This window comes from Phyllopteryx taeniolatus, chromosome 16 (assembly GCF_024500385.1).
Source record: "Phyllopteryx taeniolatus isolate TA_2022b chromosome 16, UOR_Ptae_1.2, whole genome shotgun sequence".
Taxonomy (NCBI): Eukaryota; Metazoa; Chordata; class Actinopteri; order Syngnathiformes; family Syngnathidae; genus Phyllopteryx; species Phyllopteryx taeniolatus.
In genome coordinates, this window is record NC_084517.1 from 19107644 (window position 1) to 19127535 (window position 19892).

General features: G+C 41.3%; 2 protein-coding genes across 6 annotated transcripts in view; one reads left to right on the plus strand and one right to left on the minus strand.

Annotated features, from left to right (window-relative positions):
• Positions 1-2715, plus strand: part of brd4 (bromodomain containing 4) — a 27843-nt gene extending 25128 nt beyond the window's left edge. For both annotated transcript variants that reach the window (XM_061748255.1, XM_061748256.1), the window contains exon 19: positions 981-2715. In XM_061748255.1, coding sequence (XP_061604239.1) covers positions 981-1049 — 69 coding nt within the window. In that variant the 3' untranslated portion in view covers positions 1050-2715. The remainder of the gene's footprint in view (positions 1-980) is intronic.
• Positions 2716-5428: 2713 nt separating this feature from the next.
• pbx4 (pre-B-cell leukemia transcription factor 4) overlaps positions 5429-19892 on the minus strand; it is a 29881-nt gene continuing 15417 nt past the window's right edge. For 2 of the 4 annotated variants that reach the window (XM_061748848.1, XM_061748849.1), the window contains 7 exons: positions 14733-14977; positions 12947-13137; positions 12678-12813; positions 11498-11654; positions 10226-10296; positions 8969-9055; positions 5429-8066 (listed from right to left, as the gene is read on the minus strand). In XM_061748848.1, coding sequence (XP_061604832.1) covers positions 7977-8066; positions 8969-9055; positions 10226-10296; positions 11498-11654; positions 12678-12813; positions 12947-13137; positions 14733-14977 — 977 coding nt within the window. In that variant the 3' untranslated portion in view covers positions 5429-7976. The remainder of the gene's footprint in view (positions 8067-8968; positions 9056-10225; positions 10297-11497; positions 11655-12677; positions 12814-12946; positions 13138-14732; positions 14978-19892) is intronic. The other 2 variants (XM_061748850.1, XM_061748851.1) reach the window with 1 other exon arrangement.

Sequence of the window (19892 nt, forward strand, 5' to 3'; positions counted from 1 at the left end):
TTAGCATTATTTATTTATTCATGCTCCTCTTGTGATTGGCTAAAATGGCCGTAGTCAGAGATTTGTCAGGCCAACAGCTGCTTTTTAGAATAAGTTTCATAATTTTAGGAGAGAAAAAAGCTTATTTGTACAGTATTAACATTTATTCTCACCTTTATTCAGATAACATTGCAACTTTATTTTTGTATTACTACTTTTATCATATTGCTTTTTAGCCATAACAGGACTTTTTTGGCGCTTTTTTTCTCCTATCTTAACAAATTTGTTTTTGTAATATTATAGCTTTATTCTTGAAGCATTACTACTTTCTTGTTGTGATATTAGGACTTTGGTCTCGTAGCTGTACAAACTTTTTTTTCTCGTAGTATTACAACTATACTTGTAACTTTCCGAAATTGTTCATGCATTTTTTTTAATCTTGATATTACAACTTAATACTCTAACTTTACTTTTTGTTAAATGTTATTACGATTCTATTCTCGTAACTTGACACAAAAAAATGTCCTTGAAGCTTTACTACTTTTTTTGTATTATTAGGATTTTATTTTTGTAGATTCACTAAATTTTTCTCATAAGATTAGGACTTTCTTTTTAAAATTGATTCTTGTAACTTGACTGAATTTCTCCATACTATTACGACTTAAGTGTCACCATTTTTAAAAAAAAATAAAAAATTCTGTCGTATTATTACAACTTTATTCTCATAACGTTACTATTTTCTTTCTTGTGATATTACATTATACTCTTAACTTTACTCCTTTTTATCCTAATATTTCAACCTTTTTGTATTGTTACAAAGCATAATGTAGGTAATTTTACTTTTCTTGTCGGTGTGACCTGTGTTACAAAGGAATATTAAGTAACAAGAAATGATTCAACTATTATTCTGTCCACATGAGGAACTCTGATCTCTGGAAATAATGAAAATAATAATAATAATAGTAATGATTGTTCTTGTTGTTTGTTCTGTGTCTCCTCAGATGGCGGCAACGATTGACATGAATTTCCAAAGTGACTTAATGGCGATCTTTGAAGAGAACATCTTCTGAGGAGCCGACAAAGGAGGAAGGGTGGAAACTAACTGCAAAAAAAACACACAAAAAAAGACAAAAGACCCCCCACCCCACCCACCCAACGGGGGGATGACTTTTTGAGGGACGACTAAAGCGAGCGCCACATCATCATCATCATCATCATCACCTCCTCTTGGGAAGTGGACGCCATTTTGGCACTCTTTGCCTTTTTGTCTCCTCCCTCTTGGGGCGGGGGGTGGGTGGGGGGGGGGGGGGGGGGTCGTAACGACAACAATAATTTGAACTCGAAGCTCTGATGATTTACTGACACAAGACTTGAGCGCGCTTGTTTCTGGAACTGAAGTGGAGAACAAGACTTGCTCCCTTTTTTTTTTTTTTAAATGTTTTGTTTCTTGTATGTGAACACATGAAATGGTCCGGGGTGGGGTGGGGGGGGGGGGGGGATTTTCCCACACTGTAAATCATGTCTATTTCTCTATAGAGAAGGTACACTTTGCCTTACACATCTCTCTTTAAGACCATGAGGTTCTGTGGCCTGCACACACGCGTTGGAAAATGACATTTAATACAGCTACAACACGTAGGGGCAGTCATCCTCTTAGTATCTACTGTAAAGTATTTTCTTATACTACAATAACTCTTTATTTAGGAGCTTTTATTTCTACTTTTCTTTACCGACACACTCCACACAAACACACACATATCTATGCCAAACAACCTTTTATGCTCTGTCCTACATCACATAATAGCAAGCTAGTTTGAAAATAAATAAAGTAAGATATATGCATTATCATAGCTCCAGCAAGTATTGAATTAACGGACGGTTGAAGTCGTATTTTGAAATCCCCGACGGGACGCGGAGGTTCAGCAATGGTATTGTCATTGTTAGAATGGTTTCACTACAGAACAAAAAGCTCGCTCGCGCCGCTATCCTTGAACTCCGTATCGGCAGTCACACTACTGGATTCAAGTCTTGACACATCCTCCAATTTAGAAGTTCAAAAAAAGACCGAAGAGTCCATCTTTAGTTCTTTTTAATGGACATGACTTCTTTGAGACAACGTCGTCTCTTCTGGTGTTTGTTTTTCTCCAGTGCCTGTATTATTATTATTATTATTATTATAATTGCCCGTAGGTGTGCATGTGAGTGCGAATGGTTGTTTGTATGTGCTCTGCGATGGGCTGGCAACCGGTTCAGGGTGTACCCGGCCTCCTGCCCGACGATAGCTGGGATGGGCACCAGCGCGCCCGCGACCCTAGTGAGGAGAAGCGGCTCGGAAAATGGATGGATGGATTATTATTGTTATTATTGTCTTGCAATTCTCCTTTTGGCTTATGTTACACTTGGAGGGTGTAATATTTGAACAGGGGTGGTGTGAATGTTTTTTTTTTTTTGTCTGTTTATGAATTATTTTGTGTATAAAAGAGAGGGGTGTGGAGGAAAAAAAGGACCGTTTTCTATTTGACCCGACCTCGGGGGTTTTAAATGTGTTTTTAGCTGGACTTGTAAACAAGCGCGCTGTCATTTTAGTCTCAGCGTGGACACATTTGGCTTTGGATTCTGCTCGCGTGTGATTGTGCACATTTAAATGGCTGCGCGATTGTGTGTGTGTATTCTTTTTTTTTTTTTTTTTAAGATGTTCGCGTTCTATTCAAGACAATAAACAGTACTTCAGGAGAATTATTATTATTATTATTATTATTTTTCCTCTGTGCTTAAGTCAACTTGTATGAATTCCCACGAACTCCACCGTATATGAATATATATTACGTTTGGCTTTGAAAGGATAAACAACTGAAGTCCTTCTTGGCTTTTCTCTCTCTCTCTCTCTCTCTCTCTCTCTCCTCTTTTTCACAAGAAATGTCGTGCCATGTGTTAAACGGAGAATGTGCTGACTGACTCAGCCCCAAGAGTTTGCTTTATTCAGGTATCTTATTTTGTTACATGCGTTGAGCTTTTATGGAGGAGGGGAGGGGGGGGGGGGGGGGGGTTGTTCACAAACAATGTCCTCAATTTATTGTTTGCTATTATGTGAGTGGTCTATCGAGATCTCTTGACTCAGTCTGTTCTGATCATTGAATAAACTCATCTCTTTTATAGAAAACAATTAAAAAAATAAATAAACAAAAATCCGTCTCTTGGATTTGTCTAAGATTAACAGGTGTACAATTTACACTTTGAAAATTAAGCAAGCTGCAGTTGAGTGATTATTCAATTAGAATGAATTGCACACCATAGTTACAATACTTGCATGAATGTAAAACATTTGTCTTGGATTCTAATTTAAAACATTTTTTCATTTGGCCACAGGATATGGATGATTTTTTTTTCTAAAATACCCAGAGGACAAGACGACATTTGCTATGACTCACAATTGCCGCAACCACCGTGTTGGACCTGTCAAAACATTTTGCACAAAGTCTGCATTCAGTTAAATCGGTTTTGAAACACTATTTTGGAACCCTGACCCTATTTTTAAACCCTACCCGATTTGAAACCCTACTCTGAAACTCTAACCCCGTTTAAAATCCTAATTTGAAACCATAACTCTGTTTTGGAACCCTAATTTGAAACCCTAACCCAGTTTTGAAAACCTAACTCCGTTTTGAATCCGTACTTTGAAATGCTAACCCTGTTTTGAAACCCTAATTTGGAACCCGAACCCTGTTTTGAAACCTTACTCTGAAACCCTAACCCTGTTTTGAAACCCTAACCCTGTTTTGAAACCCTACTCTGAAACCCTAACTGTTTTGAAACCCCAATTTAAAACCCTAAACCTGTTTTGAAAATGTACTTTGAAAACCTAACTATGTTTTGAAACCCTAATTTGAAACAATAACTCTGTTTTGGAACCCTAATTTGAAACCTTAACCCTGTTTTGAAACCCTACTTTGAAACCCTAACTCTATTTTTAAACCCTAATTTGAAACCCTAACCCTGTTTTGAAACCCTAATTTGGAAACCTAACCCTTGTTTGAATCCCTTCAAATTAGGCTTTCAAAACAGGGTTAGCGTTACCACCCTAACCATGTTTTACAACCCTAATTTGAAACCCTAACCCCGTTTTGGAATCCTAATTAGAAATACTAACCTTGTTTTGAAACAGTTTTTAGGTTTTTTTTTAAATCTTACTTTGAAACCCTACTTTGAAATCCTATCCCGATTTTAAAACCCTAATTGAAACACTCACCCTATTTTGAAACCCTAATTTGAAATCCTATCACAATTTTGAAATCCTAATTTGAAACCCCTAACCCTGTTTTAAAACCCTAATTTGTAACACTAACCCTATTTTGAAACCCTAATTTATGAAAATCAAATTCCATACATTTCCATATTTGCATAGGAATATATGATTATTCAACTGTATTTCAACCGTGAGATTCTATCAAACGATTAAGTTAACTGGGCTATTTCCTATTTTACGAACGCAGCATAAACTCACAAGGAAGCGATGCCTCATGCCACAGCGCCCCCTGCCGTCACTTTCCATTCCAGTTTTGTTTTGTGCTCTTTTACGTCCAGAGCCCTTCCAGAAATAGAACTGGTACTTTTAAACACTATTTAATGCTTGTAAACCTGTGCACAAATAAAGTTGAATGAATTGGTTATTCTTAACATAATTGCATTATATTCAATAATTATACAATGTCTATTTTAAAATTGTATATTTTTTTCAATTTTAAATAATTCAGACATTTCAAATGTAATACATTGCACTCACACTGTATGTTATGGATAAACTGTATTTAATATATTGAAAGTATTATGAATGCAAATCAAATAATTTAAGTATTAAAACAGAATGAGCTATATATTCAATATGTACATATTATAGTGTGGCTAAAAATATGTTTACATATTAAAAGTATTCTTAGATCTTAAATCTAGAATAATTACAATTATGCATCTATTATAAATAAATATCTATGTGTATATATATATATATAAGGTTAATATAATTCAACTAGTAACTGGTAAAATCTAACGATATACATGTGTTATAAATACATATTTAATAATTACATTAAAAATAAATGTTAAGTTTAAATATAACAACATATTTAGTTAAAAACAACAATTTACATTACTGCATATAAACAAAATTATATTTCCTACTAAAATAATAAAAAATATTATATATTTAAATTCATGTCTTATCGTCTCAAATTACGGTTTTTAAGTACTGTACTAAAAAAATTAAGATTTGAATACAATTGTTTGTAGCGTTTAAATTTTTGGTTTCCTACAGCAAGTTCAAAGTTCATAAATTCCACATTGCCCTGGCTAAATGTTCGAGAACCTCCCATCATCTTGAAATCATTTTTAACATCTTATAATAAAATCCATCACGTGGAAGACCTTGTTATTAGAAGACTGACATGATTCAGAAGATGGTGCAATCTCTCCTTTTTATTACATTTGACTATCACAAGAGCATTTTGTGACAACTTATAAAATGAAACACTCCTAAAATCTGAAATCAAATACTGGAAGAAGAAAAGGAAAAAAAAATAAAATGAAAAATCACACTAAATTTTTTTTTTTTATTAAGTTTCTAATAAGAACACTACAATTTGTCATTCTTCCTTTGTTTTTAACTCTTTCTTTCTAGAACAATTCTAAAGTTGAGGTATAAAAGGAGTTCAGACAGAGGCGTGGGTCTGAAAACAGCGGTGGTTTGGGGAGATTTGGGGGGTTATATATACAACAGAGATGGAAAGACAGAGGTAGAGAGGGGTAAATACAAGGGAAAGAGAGGCGATACAAATATACTAAGAGAAGACAAAAAAAAATAAGAATAATAATCAAAAGGGCTTTTTAGGGGGGACATTTGAGTCTGTGGAGGCCTTTTTTTCCCCCCCATCACTTTCTTCAATATGGAAACATCATTTTCCACAGCAGCAAATGTCCCACGGAGTAAAACCCCACATTTCCACCCGGTTATGTAACAAAAAGCCTAAATAATAACAATAATACAAAATAAAGTTGACAAGAGTTATATAGCGAGTCCTGTGAGTGTGTGAGAAGAGTTACAGGGGGACAAAACGGGCCAAAAAAAAAAGTAGCATTTGAGCCGAGCGTCAAAAGTTTATAAACGAAACGGTGAAATATTACACAAACTGTACAGTGACATCCATTACACAGGTAGAAAAAAGAGAGGGGAGGGGCAGGCAGGAGGGAGGGAGGGGCTTGATGACATTTTGGTGTTTTAGAAGTAACAAAAGTAATTACATATCGGGATATCACATCAGTCATTTATTCTGTTTTTTTTTTGCTCTCTTTTTAACTCATTCACTGCCATGGACGATTAGAATCGTCAATTGAAATCCAACGGCTTACCGCCGCTGTCGAATATACTCGTCAAGTATGTTCGTTTTTCGACCGGTAAGATTGGAAGAACAGACGCCAGTAGATGGCAGTGTTGCATTGCTTTGGATTTGATTTGCTTGACGTTTCTTACACAAAGCTCGTTTTCTCGGCTTTTGGTGAAACCAACTTACGTTCTACCTCTGATTCCTAAAGAACGGAAAAGGCAAGAAACCCACCCGAAAATTCTGTTGCATGAGGAGAATCTACTTTCGTTTGGTAGGTTCGCTGCATATTTTGTCACAGAACACAATATTCTGTGGGTCTTGAAACATCGTTCAAAATGCTCTCGAACAGTTGGCAATACGGGGAACTTTTGAAGTCGGAAGTGAATGAGTTAATTTGAGTTCATTAATGAGTTACTTTCTATCTTCATAAGGCAACGACCTAACTTGAACATTAAAACTCGTGTTAAAAAAATAGCTAAAAAGTCGTTCCAGAGAGCGGAGTCGTTCCTTTTTTAGTTTTTTGGTAACAAGGGCAATAGAGAAAGTGAGACAGAGGAGCCCTCGTCTGATTGGCCGGTGGGGAGGGGAACACAGGGAAGTCCGTATTTGTAAACATTGAAAATAAAAATATGTTTCTACCTCCCTCCTCCCAAAAAAATACAGCAAGACACACAAAAATAGTGGGTGGCATCATCATCATCATATGATTACTGACTGTGGTATTTTTGGTTTTGGTACAACAGAAGGTAGTCGTGCACGTCGCCATGACGACGCACACAACTGAGCGACACGTGACGCTCATGTCTTTTTGTTTTTTTTTGGTCTGACTGTAATATTTATACCCTTTTATAGATTTTTTTTCCTCCATTTTTCTTAATTAAAAACCAAGCTAAAAAGTGAGAGGGGGCAACGAGAACACACATCTAGAACGAGTCCTAACATGCATAGAAGACAAGTTTCGCTAGATTCGCGATGGTCGCCCTTGCCGTCACGAGCCCCCTCCTCCCTCGCCCTCTCCGATGCGTTATTGGCAGCGTGTGTGGATTTTTGGTGGCGGCTGGTGCATTCTTACAAAAAAAAAGAAAGACACACACAAAATTGGCTACAATCAGAGAAACTAGCGAATGGAAAAAAAAACAAAGAGTTAAATCTAATGACCCAAAAACAAAGGGGGCAATTAGTTCCATCCACGCTTTCTTCTTCTTCGCCTGCTAACTGGTTAGCCACGCTCATAGCACGGATGCTAACAGCGCGACGCGGTGATGTTGATGACGAGCCGGGCGGCGCTTTTGTGAGAGCCTGCCGGGCCGCACGTACAGGCGACCAATTGAACGAAGCCAGAGGGGAAGAGCGTGTGTGTGTGTGTGAGAGACAATAACGTGCATATTCACAATTATGTATGGACATCATGACACAGGGTGGAGGCAAGGGGGAGGGGGGTGAAGTCCAGGGTTGCGTTGCTGTCCTGTGTTCCAGCACAGTGTGTTGTGTTCATGACGTGATCCCGTTGAGTCCAAGATGGCGGTGGGAGAGGGCCCCCCTGAACCCCCCTCCTCCCCCCCCCCCCCCCCCCCCTGCCCCAAGTGGAAATGGCGTGACGGCGGAAGGTGGAGGCCACTCGGATCAGTTGGAGGTGTCGGAGTGGACGCTGCCAGGAGCTCCGGAAGGGGAGGTGACGGAGGGGGGGTTGGTTGGGTCCTGCCAGCTGTTAGCCTGTAACAACAACAAAATGGGCTTTAGAAGAACAATCATAACCTTTGATGTCCTTCTATCGGGTTTGCAAGATAATGGGTTAAAAATGTCCAGGATGCCGTTTTTCAAGCGATTCTCAGAATCAGAATCAGAAATCTTTTGCTAATTATGTCAAGAACGCACAAGGAATTTGTCTCCGGTAGTTGGAGCCGCTCTAGTACGACAATAGACAATAATTTTGAGACATAAAAACACACTACGGAGTGTCACAAAGCAATGACATTGCAGTTGTGCAAATGATGCTCTGAGTCCTCTAGCAATGTAATGGCAAGAGTTTTGTGGTGTTTTACACCTGGCAATTGAGACAGCCAGATTTCTCATTGATATTCGATATGTAAAAAGGCTTTGGTCTGATTGGATCGCAGTTATTCTTATGTGATTGTCAAAACTTGGAACGCGTTTCCTGTCACATAGCACAGAGTGCAGCGTGTCACTATGCACGTATTGAACATGTATGGCTCTACGTATGCATGCGAGCAGTCGTTCTCACGTCTAAAGACCAACCTACGATCACGTTTTAACGGATGGAAGCCTCAATGCACGCATGAAGCTTAACCTCACCTGGTATCACGCAGACTACAAAGACTGACATCAGCAAAACCATGCGGCACCAGAAGTCACATTAATGGTTAGCTTCAGTACAACAACGCTATTAAAAAGAATAAACATTCTAAAATTGCTAGTCTTGCTTTAAAAATGCACACTTTGAGTTGTATTCGGTGTTTAAAAAAAAGATATGGTTCTCACGGAAGGCACTTGGGAGCAGTTTTAAACTGTAAACATTTTTTTAAAAACGTGTCCTTTCAGCGAAATTGAAAAGGAGGCCTGCAGGCAGTTGTGTCGCGTTCTGATAAGTTACTCACATCCAGGCGATGAGGGGTGTAGAGGCCGCTACCTGACAGCTCCTCATAGCCGCCCGTCAGGTGTGTAGCACGGTGCAGGGTATCCACCTGTCAGCACAACACACACACACACACGCACACAAAAGTCAGTCACGGCGACTACACAAAGTCATTACTTTCCAACGCCACAACCAGACAACAACATCGCCGAGTGAGTCTCCACAATCTTGTCATGCGTATATATAATCGCTGCCCCTCTTGTTGACCACGGAATGTTCTGGTTGGTCTTAATCACAACTAAGGTGACCACCACGTTTGTGTTTCTTTCCGTGGCAGGAAAGAGGACGAGCGAATAACGGCTTGAGAGCGAGACGCACGGAACAAAGCTCACTCAGACAAGTTGTGTTCTGTTTGCACTGGTGAACATACAAGTCGCAAAAGAAAAGATCGGAACCTTTGGAATTTTCTGAAAATTTTCAAACAAATACGTCATCAAATGTGATCTGATCTTCAGCAAAGTCACAACGAACTCTAGCTGCTTCAAGCAGTCTTTGCTCACATTTGTCAGATAGAAATGTGAAAATATCGTTCGCTTTGGCTCACAATATCGAATTGTTTGTGTGGCATTAGTTTTCAGTGATTGTTAAAGAGGAATTTTGGACTGCTCCTTCCTATGATACGCTCTCACAATTCTTCTTCAGAATACTAATAACTGCTGTGGGCTTTTTATAGGTCCTGGCAGTTCCATTCTCATCACATTGATTGGATTCTAAGTTGGTTGACTCCTGACTCCGATTAGCTCTTGGGGAAGGCATTAGCCTGTACGGTTTCCACCCTGCCTGCACTGTAAAACATAGAATTATTTGTGTGGTATTAGTTTCAACTGCCCGTGTCTGTCTGTTCTTGTGACTTAGATGAAGACCAATTCATGCAGAAATCCAGCTAAATCCAAAAGGTTCATATACTTTTCCTTGCAATTGCATATGGACATAGAGAGGGATGTTTGGAGGAGCGTGGCGGGATCAATGAAGGCAGGAAGTGTGTATCGTTTCTCTGCACCTAAGGGTGGAAGCTTCAGCAGCGAGGAGGGGGACACGCTAACACAACTAAAGGATTGGACACTGGAATTATTCTACCAACTCCTCAGTGGTCCTCGTACAAACTTTCTTGGGAAGAGCGGGAACCGGGGGGGAGAGGTCGGGGGTCAACAGGAGCTAGGCTAAAGGGAAGCTGTCCCAGGACGTGAGGTCAGCGGACGCAGCCGTCCTCAGTGCGTACCTGCGGCTGTAGAGAGGGTGCGATGCTGATGCCCTCACCGTTGAGCAATCGCAGCCCAAGGTAGCTGTCGCCTGCGTGAGACAAACCGCATCACCCCGGTGACGCCACAGGCAACACATGAATAAGAGCCCACGCTTGTTATTGGAGGGGGGAAAAGGTCACCACTGGTCATGTGCAAGACAAGAGGATGAGGAGGAGGCACAAGAGCAGAACTGCCAGCAGTGGTATGAAACATTATTAAAAAAAGGTTTTTAAGGGGACACGTAGACCAAACATGATTTTGACTGTTACTTCACACATTCAAACTATTGCGATAGAGAATTGGACTACAATCCTCATCCGAGCCATTTTTGCATTTTTCTCAATTGTTTGGAAACAAAAAGTTGAGTCTCCGTATTCCCTGGCCATCCATTAAATGGGAAATTAAACCGAGCACATTTTTGGGGTTATCTGACTTTCTGAAAATGTGTCTATGAGCGAGCTCTGGCGCACTTGCGCCTCATTTAGTAGTCACAAAACTCAGGCTCCATCCGCTCAGGTAGCTGTGGCAACAAAAGCCGGACTTGGTACCGGCCCAGCAGTTATACGGAGCCGGGTGGGAGCTGGCCCACTTGCATGACACAGGCTGACCTCAGCTAGACAAGAAATAGGAAAAGGTACTTTAACTCTTGACCCTGTTGGAATTGTCCAATGTTAAGACACCTGGGAACAGTTTCAAATTATTGAACAAAAATAATCTCTCTCCTTTATAGATGTCAATGTGAGATGTCCAATGAGAACTGCTAACAATTTGTGTGGACGCGGGCTCCCTCTTGTGGAATGTAAAAAAAAAAATACAAAAATATATATTATTTTAAATCAATTATTTAAATATACAAACTGTGCATAAAGTTACCCTGCCTTAAACTTGTTCTTAATCCAGTGTTAAATTGTATTGTATTTGTTAAATATAGTTGTTTTTAATTGGCGAACAGTTTGTTTTCAAACAATTTGGGTCGGTAAAATTTGTATTTAACTTCTATGTGCAATACATGTTCATTGAATCAATGAAGTACAGTTTGTTACTTTTTGAATATTTAAACACCGTTAATGTTCAAAGTGTGAATAATGTTTCAGCTGTTTACATTAATATCAAATATATTTTGGGGGGAATTAAACCTCTGCCTTGTTTTTGATGAAGCACTTGTATAAAACTAAAAAACTTCAAAAATGAAGTGTAGAGTATCTGCTAGCCCGTCTGGATGACTCGTCAGTGATGGGAAGACGTGCTACCTGAGTTGGGCGTCGCCGGTGAGTTGGCCTGGCTAGCTTGCGCCGACACATTGGCGGCGTCCACCGCTGTCTTGACTGCGTAGAGGTTGGCTTCCTCCTGGAACTTGCCGATGTTCTTCTTGTAACGTATTCTCTTGTTGCCGAACCAATTAGAGACCTGGAGACAGGCGGACAATGGAGTGTTCAGACGACAATCTATGCGGGACGGTAGTCGCTCTAAGGCTGGATTTAAACTGCAGGTCCCATGTACCCAATTTCAATTGAATGCCTATATTTGACTGAGTATTTCCATGTGCGTTTCAATTGACACATATCCGACATGGCTGTTTTTACACTGACCGTACACACAAAATAACCCAGATACGCAAACACCTAAATTGCACATAAACAACTCCACAAGTGTCAACACCAAGCCGTGACAACACAGAAGTAAACAATAATACAGGAATAACAGAAAAATTTTAAGTTACACAGTGTTTAGCTAGCCTCTTCCTAATGTGGGTCACCTCCACATTACGTCACTTTCTGCTGTCAGCACTTAATTTGCATATTTAATGTCCTCACCTCTACTGTAGCATATTCACACCACAATTGTGTATCCTTTGTTGCTCTTAGCTGTGTTTATTTGTGTTGTTTCAACAGGCGCGGGTGCGTATACGTCACCACTTCGATGACATCAAGCTGGCAATGACGGGCAGATCTGATGTAGCCCTTTCCACTGCGCTCGCATCGGTATATAAAATGTTGCCCAGCTATATTGCCTTTCATCATTAATCATCTTTATTTATGGGTTTTTACATTACACTTACTTACTGTAATGCACACGCATGTGGCAAAGGACACCTATTCGGCAGTTTATTGAATGCCAGGTGGACAGTAAAACACCCGTGAGCACACTTAACGCAGAAGCTGCTGTCAGCCACAGCTCTCACTATACCGTTTCTCGATTGCAGATTTTCACCTATTGCGGGTGCATCTGGACCGTGTCCCCCGTAGTAAATGGCAGATCGCCTTATTCGATTTTCAACCACATTTGGAAGAGGCCTGATTCGGATTCCGTGTGTTTTTTTTCTTCTAATTACACTGCCATGAAGCATATCTTAATTGTGCCAGTTCCGAGTGAAAGAAATGTGTCACCTGATCCATGCAGAGTGAATCCATCCTTGGTGGTTGTATTTACCTGAGACACCGTGATCCCACACTTTTTGGCCAGCTCCTCCTTTGCCTCCTCACTAGGGTAAGGGTTAGACAGGTGGGAGTAGAAATACTCGTTGAGCACCTCTGTCGCTTGCTTGTTGAAGTTGCGCCTCTTGCGTCTGACGTGGAGAGAGGAAACAATCAGCAGCATGCTCGGAATGCGAGTTCAGCCTTCCGGACTATTACCAGCAATCAGAGTCACACACACAAATAGACACAGTGCACGCGTCGAAGACGCGAGCGCACACAGACCTGGCGTCAAGGAAGCGCGAGCGCAGGATCATGACGGCCTCGCAGGTGCTCTGCTTGAGCTGCATCTGGATGGAGCTGAACTTGCGGTGGATGATGGCCACCATGCGCTCGATCTCCTTGGGCGAGATGGGCCGTGTTCGAGACTGCTCTCTCAGCAGGTTCATTACATGGTTGGTGAACTCGCTGCATGCCTGCGGAGAGAGAGAAGACCAGTCTTGAAAGCTACTGCTGAGATAAAGGAAGACAAAGTAGAGAAGCTGTCAGGTGCTACGAAAGAGTCGGTGGATATGAAGAGAATGTCTCGGCTCTAACTCTTTCTGACTGGATAATCTGCTTGTCATGAGGAACTTTAACAGAATAGTGCGTTGGGAGATTTTGGGGTACCCATCCATCCAAACACCATTCACACTCACATTCGCAGCAAAGGACAATCTAGAGTCTTCAATCAACATAAGATGCACATTCTTGGAATGTGAGCGGAAGCAGCCTGAACTCAGATTCGAAGCCGGGACATCTCGCCTTTGAAGCAGACTTGCCAAACATTACGACACTGTGCTGCCCTTTATGGACATGACAACAACTATGGAGAAAAGAAAGTCATTTTATTTATACCTCTATAGAGTGACTCTCTAACACGGACATATAAAACATATAACATATAAAACTTTCAATTTCATTTCAAATAACACCTTGGTTTTGTCCTACATGTGTCCAGAAAGGCCCATCTGACCAGTTTTGTATCAGCCTTGTCCATATTTGGCTAAGACCTCCCCCTTTCCTCTGATTGGTTGCCTCCGTGTGAGCACACGTATTTATGTTGACAGCGCTGGCTCGGAGGTAGGCGGAGATCTTCTCTAGTGACGTAGATAAGCTCGAGAAACTCGAATAACCAGATTTCTGGGACTCAGCAATGCGTGGATGATTTTAATTCATATTTCACGTTTACTGAGGCACCACAGAGCCAATATTACATCCCAAATGCAAGGAAAAGTTGGTTTGGTAAAACACAGGCCCTTTAAGTAACAAAAGAAAAAAGGATGTGTATGTTCAAAAGTTAACTTCGATTTAATGAATTTGAACCATTGAAATAAAACATATCACTCTGTGTGTTAAATCCTAATTCCTTACTTAAGAATTTAACATGTCAGACTAACAGAATAATTGCCAAAGTCATTTGTCACAATATTCAAATCTAATAGTAATGTGCTTGCTAAAAATAGCTTTTTGTTTTGTGTGGATTCACAGTCAACCAGGTTATAGTAATCTGCAAAGGAAGAATTGAGGCAACTCGACTCTTTTTGTTTGTTGAATTGGTTGTTTTTCTTGTTTATGCTATAATGCTATAACGCTAACGATAATGTAACACAGTTTGGAATGGTACACAAATTCTTGTGCTTCCCCTGTCTAAAATAACTGGTGTACGTTTGGGTACCAACCACATTAGTCGGCTGAGAATCATCAGTTCATGTGTGAGACAAAGAGTAGGAGGAAAACAAAATATGTCTTTTTCTCAAAGTAATCTTGTCCTGAATGGATGATATTGTTTGAACAAGCATATGCTCAATTTATTGGTGGCATACACTGTTTTGCCACACGATTAGGCATAGCGGATACAGTTATGGCCATCCCGTCGCCTACGTTTACCCTACTGTGGAAACACAAGCCAATCAGGATTTATTGTTCCAAATCACACTCTTGCAAACAGAACTGCACTACTTGATGGAAACATGGCTTAAATGTGACTGACAGGTTTGTAAATGATTTTAAAGGAGGCTGAGGACCACACCTGTTCATACTTCTCCAGCTCGGAGTGGTATATCTGGCGTATCTGAGCCAGCTTGGCTCTGTAGTCGGAGTGTTCGATGCTGCTGTCGGTAGGCGAGCCGCCCGCCGCCGCTGCAGCCGCGGCCGCCGCGGCCGACCCTCCGCCTTTCTCTGGTCCGGATACGCCCTCTGCCAGCAGCATGTTGTCCAGGCGCATGATTTGCGGATCTGGGGGGTCTTCCTCCTGCACGCCTCGTATACTCAGCACTGGATGGAAGAAGAGAGACGGGAAAATGTAGTTAGTACGGGCCAGGTGTAAAATTTTAGTACAGGCGGACCTTGGTTTACAAAGGAGTTTGATGTTTGTTGCGGCCTAAACGTCAACTTCAGAGGTTACTCTATATTTTGATGATGGATGTATTGTTTGTTCTAGTGGCCCGAGGCTTCAACCAAGGCCTCGTGTATCTTTTGGGGTTGGGGAGTGCGGGGTGATTATGCGGGGGTAGTATACATGTATACATACAATTACCTGATTATTAGTAAAAATATCTATATATATTTGGGTTTTTTTTAGGGTGGTTTGACGCATTACTTGGTTAGTCGACAAACTATCGATAGGGCAATCGATTCTAAAAAGATTCGACAGTGACAGCGCTACTTTTGACGCAGGAGATTGTGTTTCCCCAGCGTGGCTAACGTGGGCAACACTCGCTTCGCCACATCCTGTTTCAAGTAGCCACTGGCGAGGTGGAAAACGGGTCACGCGAACCCTGCTCGTTGACTAGTTTACGAGTCGGTTCTACCCCAAATGCTAACGCAGCGGTCGACTCATAAGTACAGTAAATATGTGAATGAAAAACCTTGTGCCGTGTGACGACATATTCTTACAACGCCTGTAACCTCAAAATGTCAAATGTCGGTATCGGCATACATCAGAGACCCTGTAAATACAATTAATCAAATTGCCTTTTTGTGTTAGACCTATTCATGTTTTTTTGGTAAATAGAACACACACTTAGAGATAGGCTCTCCCGGCGGGTGCAATGGAGGATGAACCCTTCTCTCTTCTTAAATTCCAAGAGGTGCAGCTCTGTCAAACCCAGTCAGGTTTTGCTCCACCCACCCCGAGTGGTTGCCGACTGAATTGCCAATGAACCCCAACTTGTGCTCAGGATGCACAGCAGAGGGCAGTGTGGTCCCTCGGTGGCAGGCTGCCAGAGATAAGGGCATGAGGCATGGGACCAGTAATGGGAGTGCATGTGCTGTCACTATGAGCCCCAGTGGCCATAAGTATAGTTATCAGTCGCTGCTCTCCACCACTGTATTATACCAGGACCTCTGTCAGCCCGCAGCCCCCCTCGCATCTCTCTCTTTCACACATACACAAACCTCCAGATAACACTATGTTAGTGGAAAGTTTCTGGCGCAGACAACTATCTTTTAGTTCGCCACCTCCGACATTTTACATCTTTCACACTGCAGGAAAGGTACAGAGACGAAGGCCACTTCTTGGAGAGATTGTCTCTGTTCTCTGAGCATACGAAGACTATAACATAAACATGGAAACATCTCTTGGTTCACATGGACATATTTGAGGGCTAATAATATGTCGAGGCAAAATTGACCAGTTTATTAAATTAAGGCTAGCGTGACAATTTTATTTAACTCCCACCAATATTCTGAATGACCTCACCTTTATCAAGCAAATGCTCAGTGTTGTTTTTAGTGATTTAAATTTGTCATATTAAAAAAAATAATAATAAATAAAAAGTTTGTTTTAAACAGACACCAGTAATATGAATGACGCGATTGATCTCGCGGAAACTGGATGCCGTTACTTGGTCCTCCTCGCGGATTATGCAAGTTAGTCAAAGCTCACCGCCAAAGGTTACGGAGCGCACAAAATCGGTCGTTCGAAGCGTCTCTGCTTCGTGCGACTTTTGTACGATTTTTGTACGACAGTGCTGTGAGTCATAGTGTGGTTGTTTTACCACGGAGAGTGAGACAGAAAAACAGGTTAGCAGCTACAGAGCAGAGTGTGGGTTGTTGTGCTAACAAATGTGGAAAAGAAAAAAAGTTTTGCTCAAAACATTCCAGATGCCAAAGACCGAGCAGATGAGTTCAGTTTTTTTCCTCCAACGTTCATTTGATAAATGAGTGTTCCAGCATTTGTAGCAAAGCGTCCAACTCCCACCCTCCCTTTTTTTTCTTTTCTTGTTCCTTCTTGCCTGTTTCTTTCTCTCTGCTTAGGTCTCTTCTCTTTCCAAGGCGCATTCCTGCTCTGCTGCTCCCCCATCTTAGGGCTCAGGAATGCAGCAGACCCTGCCGCCTGAACTAATGACCCTGATTCGCCCATCGTTTTCCCTCCATTTTTTCTTCCCTCTCACTCATTCACCAGCAGGCTCTCCACTACTTAGCCAGATAAAGTGAAGCTAATTCAACACACAAAAAGTACTGTTTTTGGACCTATTGTACTGCTGAAATGGACACCTCTGGTTTGATGTTTCGTAGACGCGCGAGTTGTGTCCACAGACAAGAATTAGGCCGTACTGCCGCAGGCCACGTGGAATGTCCATCGCGGGGGTCAGGGGTGCTTTTTTACTGTCCATTCATGGAGAAATAGAGCTGATGTACAGTACAGAGGGCAACTGTAGAACTCCAAAAGCTTCTCACCACTTCGCCCCCTCCCCTTTTTGCCCCTCCCCACCTCATTATGGCCCCCAGCTGTAGCCTAATGCCCCTACATTCCCCTAATTACTCCAATTAAGCCGTGATTACCCACAATTGCACTCAAGCACAGTCTAGTGGTCTAGTGGTATTATAGCAGATGCAGAGATGAGTTAGGATTGTGCATACATATATCTGTGGAAATAAGTTAAGTTTATTTTATTTAAAAGAAACATTCAGACTTTCTGGCTTACTACTTGTTTGGTTGTTGCTTAATTTGCATTACTTGTTGCTGGTAGACTTTCTCCAAGCCGCCACAAATGCTGTGAAAAATGACAACAAAAGGGAAAAAAGCTCTTCTTGAAAGCACACGCACGACGGTTGAGTTACTGAGAAGCGACGCTACTTAAATTCGTCTTATTCCGATAAGACGAGAGAGGGCCTACAGTACTTTGCACATGTTCCCACCCTCGCTGTGGCACCGAGAGATGGAGCGAGCAACATATACTATGAAATATTCAGGATATCCAGCTGGGCTTTCGCTGCATACATAATCATTCTCATTTCTGCGCTGCTGCCAGTGTGGAAGCCGTTGAGCTGTGCAGACACAACAGCGGGCTGCGTGGAGCGTGGCTGTAAGTTAGGGTGAAGAGCCTAACCAATACTGTGTCGTGATGTACATTAACTGTAATGCCGTCCACACAGGGGCGCAGATAAGACTTAAACGCAGTCAGTATATCATTGCTCAGCTCACAGCACAAGCTTTATCCTTGTCTCTCTTTCCCCTCGCTAGCATCTCCTTTTTCACTCTGTCTCCCCATAACACACATCCCCTCCCCCCTCTCCCTTTCAGCGCACCCCCACCCCCTCTCCCTCCCCCCCTCTGTTCTCCATTTCAGTCGAGTTCTCCATGTGAGCCGCAATCCCTCATGCTGTCAGCCCCCCCTCTCCCTCTCTCTGTAGACAGACAGGATTAGCATTTTAATTGCATCAGCTCCCTTGGGTATTCTCAGCCTTTCACTGGGAGAGAGCAAGGGAGCGGGAGAGAAGGATAGGGGAAGGGGAGGAAGAGGGAAAAAAAAAGGTGAGGAGAGAGGGGAGGGTCGAAGGAGAACCAAGGAGAATTGCAAAAAGGAGTCACAGGAGAAGATGCGTGTTTGTGTGCGTGTTTGTGCAAAGCGGGGAAGAGACACCGAGCGGTTACAGAAATATAAAGAATCCAGAGTCGAGGCATGCCAGAAAGGGAGAAAAGATGGGAGTGTGAATGCATCAGTTATCCTTTCATTACACAGATAAAGAGAACTGGGACACAGAAATCTTTCCACAATAATAAAAAATGATGTATAGTAAAAGAATGTGCACATTGACCTTACAAGAAAAGAGTGCTATATACCTTGATATGTTAGTGCTATTTATGGATGATGTTCATAATTATTATTATTATTTTTTTTTAAAAAGGTCAGGTTAATGTCATGCTTGTAGGTAGGAAGGTTAAAGGAAAGGAGGGGTTCTGTTGACGCGGACACTGTCTGACATCAACACTGAAGCGCCTGCATTACAAATTAGATGTTTCCTTAATGGGGTTTAAGTAAATCAAAATGTAATGTCAACATTAAAGCACTGTTACATACTCCCCCACATTTTTAGTTTTTTTTTTTTTTTTTTATTAAATAAGGTGATTTTTTTGTGTGTGTGTGTGGAGTACAGTCAACTTAATGAGCACAATCCATATGTTCATTGCTACTTTAAGCAGCTCACACTAATCAGCATCTGTTTGGGGAGCTCACTGGAGTCCTGTTGCACGCAGCCCTCCACTCCCCTACAAACAAACAAACACACACATCTATATATACAGTACTGTATATAGTAAACACGATGTGGTCTGATTCAGTTGTGGAATTGGACAACTCACACCTTGGGCTACACTTCAGCCACAGCACATCATTAATCAGCACTTAATTAACTAAAAGGGAGAGAATTGGACTCCAGAGCGATGACGACGGCGAGCCCCCCCTTGAACGGTCATACGCAAACACCGTCTCACCCGAGCACAAACACACACACACACACACACACACACGAGCGCATTAAACACTAATGAGGGATAGATCAATTAGTGTTGTCAGGTAATAGCGGCTTTGCTATGTCTTAATCATTAATATGCATATTTTGGGTTATGAGAAAAATGGAAGAGCAAAATACGTTTTAGTATCAAAAACATACAACAGAATTTAAATAAAATCCAAATATTTACATTATTGCACCTAATTTAGGCGATAAATCATTCGAGTCCAGAGAATTAATTTCTCTTTAATTACCAGTCACTAAAATGGAGGCTAGACTCCATAAAAGAAAACACACAAAATTGTAATTACAACTACTTTAAATTTAATTGCAATTATTTTCCTCATAAAAACCTAACAACGTTTGTTTCGGCTCTTAAATGAAAGAGGATGTGATGACAGAGGACATGCAATTATTTTAAGTGTAGGCGGCGTGAAGGCTGAAGTACTTC